The sequence below is a fragment of the Temnothorax curvispinosus genome, unplaced genomic scaffold (assembly GCF_003070985.1).
Source record: "Temnothorax curvispinosus isolate PA1 unplaced genomic scaffold, ASM307098v1 QBEX01016430.1, whole genome shotgun sequence".
Lineage (NCBI taxonomy): Eukaryota > Metazoa > Arthropoda > Insecta > Hymenoptera > Formicidae > Temnothorax > Temnothorax curvispinosus.
This window is the reverse complement of record NW_020226210.1, coordinates 56,643-60,045: the sequence shown is the minus strand read 5'-3', so window position 1 is coordinate 60,045 and position 3,403 is coordinate 56,643. Positions and strand designations below refer to the sequence as shown.

The 3,403-nt window shown below is 48.3% G+C and overlaps 1 protein-coding gene across 1 annotated transcript; it reads right to left on the bottom strand.

Moving 5' to 3' along the window:
* Positions 1–8: 8 nt before the first annotated feature.
* LOC112466639 (arginine/serine-rich coiled-coil protein 2) lies at positions 9–3,179 on the bottom strand. The gene is made up of 5 exons (XM_025034843.1): positions 2,953–3,179; positions 2,640–2,720; positions 1,365–1,492; positions 501–1,161; positions 9–421 (listed from the first exon to the last, which is right to left on the bottom strand). The coding sequence occupies exons 1-5, from the start codon at positions 3,013–3,015 to the stop codon at positions 122–124; spliced, it is 1,233 nt and encodes a 410-aa protein (XP_024890611.1). The 5' UTR covers positions 3,016–3,179; the 3' UTR covers positions 9–121.
* Positions 3,180–3,403: the final 224 nt, after the last annotated feature.

Here is a 3,403-nt window from a genome sequence, read left to right as displayed (position 1 = left end):
CAAAGGAGAGGAAACGAGCGACTGCTCACGATTGCTAGGCTAGCGGAGTATCGGCAGAACGCAGCCAATATCTACCAATATTAAATGTAATTAAACAACGGGCGTGAGATTGCAGCGCATTTTATCGTGGAAATTGGTAGCCACCGGTTGCGTAACCCAGGCCTACGCCACGTTGCGTGTGCGTGGTAGCACGTGCAACTTCGTATTGTTGCTCCATATTGTTGAACATCTCCTCCTGCTTTTTCAGAATATCCGGCTTGGCTCCTACCGCCGGCGTGCCAGGTAGATCACCCTTGATACCCATCAGTCGCTTGAACTTGGCCGTCACCTTGCCGTCCTGATCGTGCGTGAAAGTCGTCCCCATCCACGTGTTGGCGGTGGAAGCCGTGGCCGATGTGCTGTTACCGTCGTCTTGCTTCGACTGCAAAGAGATAAACGTGATTGTAGAACGAGTTTGCGTGTCGGACATCCAAGAATTGTTATCGCCAGATAATCATCACCTTGTTCGCCCACAGCAGCTTCCTCTTCTGGATCTGCTCCGCGTACTTGCCCTGAGACGCCGTCGCCAACGGATTGTAGTAATTTTGTTCGCCCGGGATGCCACCGGGCGTCATGATGTCGCCGCCCTCCGGCGGCTTCAGCTCTATACCCAGCTTTTCCAGCTGGGCCAGTTTGTTCCGTCCTTTCTCCTCCCGATAACTCATCGTCCTGAACGGCAACGGTGGCGCGCGGTCCCTCGATCGCGATCTCGATCGCGTGCGATCCCTCTCTTTGTGGTAGCTCGAACGCTCGTCCCGATACCGATCCTTCGACCGATCATCCCTGGAGTGTCGCCGGTCCCGTTCACCGCGATCTCTGCGCCTGTCCCTGTCGTTCCTATCGCGATTACGATCCCTCCGGTCGTCCCTATAATGATGATCCTTGTCGCTTCTCTCTCTGTCGTCACTCTTCTCGTCCTTGGACGATCCGAGAGACGCTTTGCGCTTGTCGTCATCCCGACTCCTCTGGTCCCTGCTCCGGTCTCTGTGACTACTGCTACTATCACGTTGTTTTCGATCGTCATACCGGCGACTTTTGTCGGACGAACGACGACTCCGATCGCTACGGTCCCCCCGTCTATGATCATCTTTTGAACTCGTATGATTTTCATGATCAGCTCGCCTGTAAAACGATTACGTTCTGCAGGGGTATACCACACAGATGCGTATTATTATTCTGGACATGTGACAGGTGTATAATTTTTGATATATTTTTAGTGAGATACATATATCAACATTACTGTTCTTTTTTTTTTACATATCAAAGTTGATATTCATGAAATATCGCTAGCACCTGTACTATATGAAATTAGCAAACCAGCCTACCTCTGGTCTGATGGAGAAGGCAAAGCCCGAGAGGATTCTGTTCTCGAGCCAAAGGTAGACTGAGCCGTGGTAGGACTGTTGGCGCGTTCGCTACTGGACTCCCTGGACGAATTGTTGTTGTTGCTCTCCTAGAGAAAATAAAAATTATCAATTTTAGTACGGATCTCTCTTACATATTCCACTAAGTAAGAAATAGCTCTTAATTCCTACCACAAAAGCTATTTTAGAATGCGTAATTTCGATACACGCCAAGTTGGATTCAACTGACAGCGAGTAATATGTATATAGAGAAACCTACACTTTATAAAGAGAGAAAATGCTCATACACAGTGAGGATAAAAAAGTAACGTAAACTTGGAAGAATTTCTCTCTATAAAAAGCGGAAATTTGGTTTATCTCGCGTCAGTTCTTCTTGGTTGTACTTGATACAAAAGTTTGGGCGACACTCAGCGGATTTCCGCGTGTCACTCTACTCGACAAATATATAAATCTGTATGCGCTACGTGCCGACAGGTAAAAAATAGAGAACCAATGAAACAACCATGTCACAAAAAGGAGAGATAGAGAGAGGAATATGAGGGCCCTTCATATCAATCTGCCTCTGCAGTTAGTTATCACCCGAGTATACTTGTACACGTGATTTCTTTTTGATGATTGATGTTAGTGTTACCTTCTGCCAGCTTCCTCTACTCACCTCTGTCTTCCGAATAGGGACTTGGGGGTAGTCTTGAAAGACCCTCACACAGCATAGACCTTGCCGAGATGCGTAGATATTGTATCATGTATTACCAACAGAGCTACGTGTTAATATTGTCTCACGAAATGGCACTATTCCCATTTACTTATCATTTAAATTTTAATTATGCGAATGATAGCCTGATTGTCCTGCTTTCAGTAAGGTTTCAAGGTCCTGTCTTATTTGTATTTAGACTACACGAGCGCTAAACGCTTGAGATTTTTCCCAACTTTCGTAACAGATAGTGCAGCTTCTACTGAATCATAATCCCATCGGAACTATTCCGTCAATACAAGAACATTGACTTCAGTTATCACGTACATTTTGCATTTCGTTTTGTCACAAATAGCATTAACTGATCGATTCGACGACATGACCTTGCAAAACCGGACACACTATCCTCTTTACGTATCAGGCCTAAGACTTTGTATGTACATACAGCACCCATAAAGTCACTGCGGTATCTTCTAGGCATTGTCCGAATGTTTCGTACTTAACAGCTAAGAATTAAGAATTGTCGGCGTGTGGCCTCACTATACCTCACTCATGTCCATTTGTACCGGGTCGTAGTTGGCGTCGCTCGCCCTCCTGCTCGCCTCTTCCTGTACCCGAGGTGGCGTCTAGAAAAACAACATCGTTCAATCAATTCACGTCCAAGATCCAAGTACGCCGCTGCGTTTCGCAGATGATCGTGAAAGGGAGGGATCGCGATCGCGTTTCCGAACAATCCAAACATCTCTAGAGTCGTATAAATCGCGGCGTTGGACAGTACGCGTAGCGAAGCCATGTCGAGCGGCGTCGACGACGTCGACGATGACGACGACGGCAAAACGGGTCTTCGCGATCGCTCACCTTCGCGTCGTCCGAGTTGTTGCTGTTGTCGCCGTCGCTGGCGTAATTCGCCAGCGAGTCCATAATGGCGCGTGAAACGCTCAACTGTCCCGCTGCTGCGTTCCGTTGTCGATCCGGAAACTCCTCCAGCTCCAGCAAACCCGCAATCGGATCGGACCCGTGGCGGCCGCGGCCGTGCGTGTCGCAGAAGAGCAAACCAAGAAGTGTATCACTCGCGACGCAACGCGGCGCGCCGATCCTCTCGGCGCAGCGTCCTGCGCACGCTCGCCATTGGTCGGCCAAGCCGGGTCGAAATGTGCCGCTGAACACACAGAACAGGGTACCTTGTTCTTGAAATCGTTTGTTATGAAACGAATTCGCTTATGAACGAAAAGGTGCGTGTTAACTGGGTCCCCATTGGCGTTCAACTAGGAAATTCCCACCTTTTTATTCATAAACGAATACGTTTCGT

Coding starts and splice junctions, on each gene's coding strand:
- LOC112466639 (XM_025034843.1), bottom strand. CDS start 3,015: ATGGACTCGCTGGCGAATTACGCCAGCGACGGCGACAACAGCAACAAC. Junction 2,721..2,952: donor ACAACTCGGACGACGCGAAG/GTGAGCGATCGC, acceptor TTGTTTTTCTAG/ACGCCACCTCGGGTACAGGA. Junction 1,162..1,364: donor CCTTCTCCATCAGACCAGAG/GTAGGCTGGTTT, acceptor ATCGTTTTACAG/GCGAGCTGATCATGAAAATC.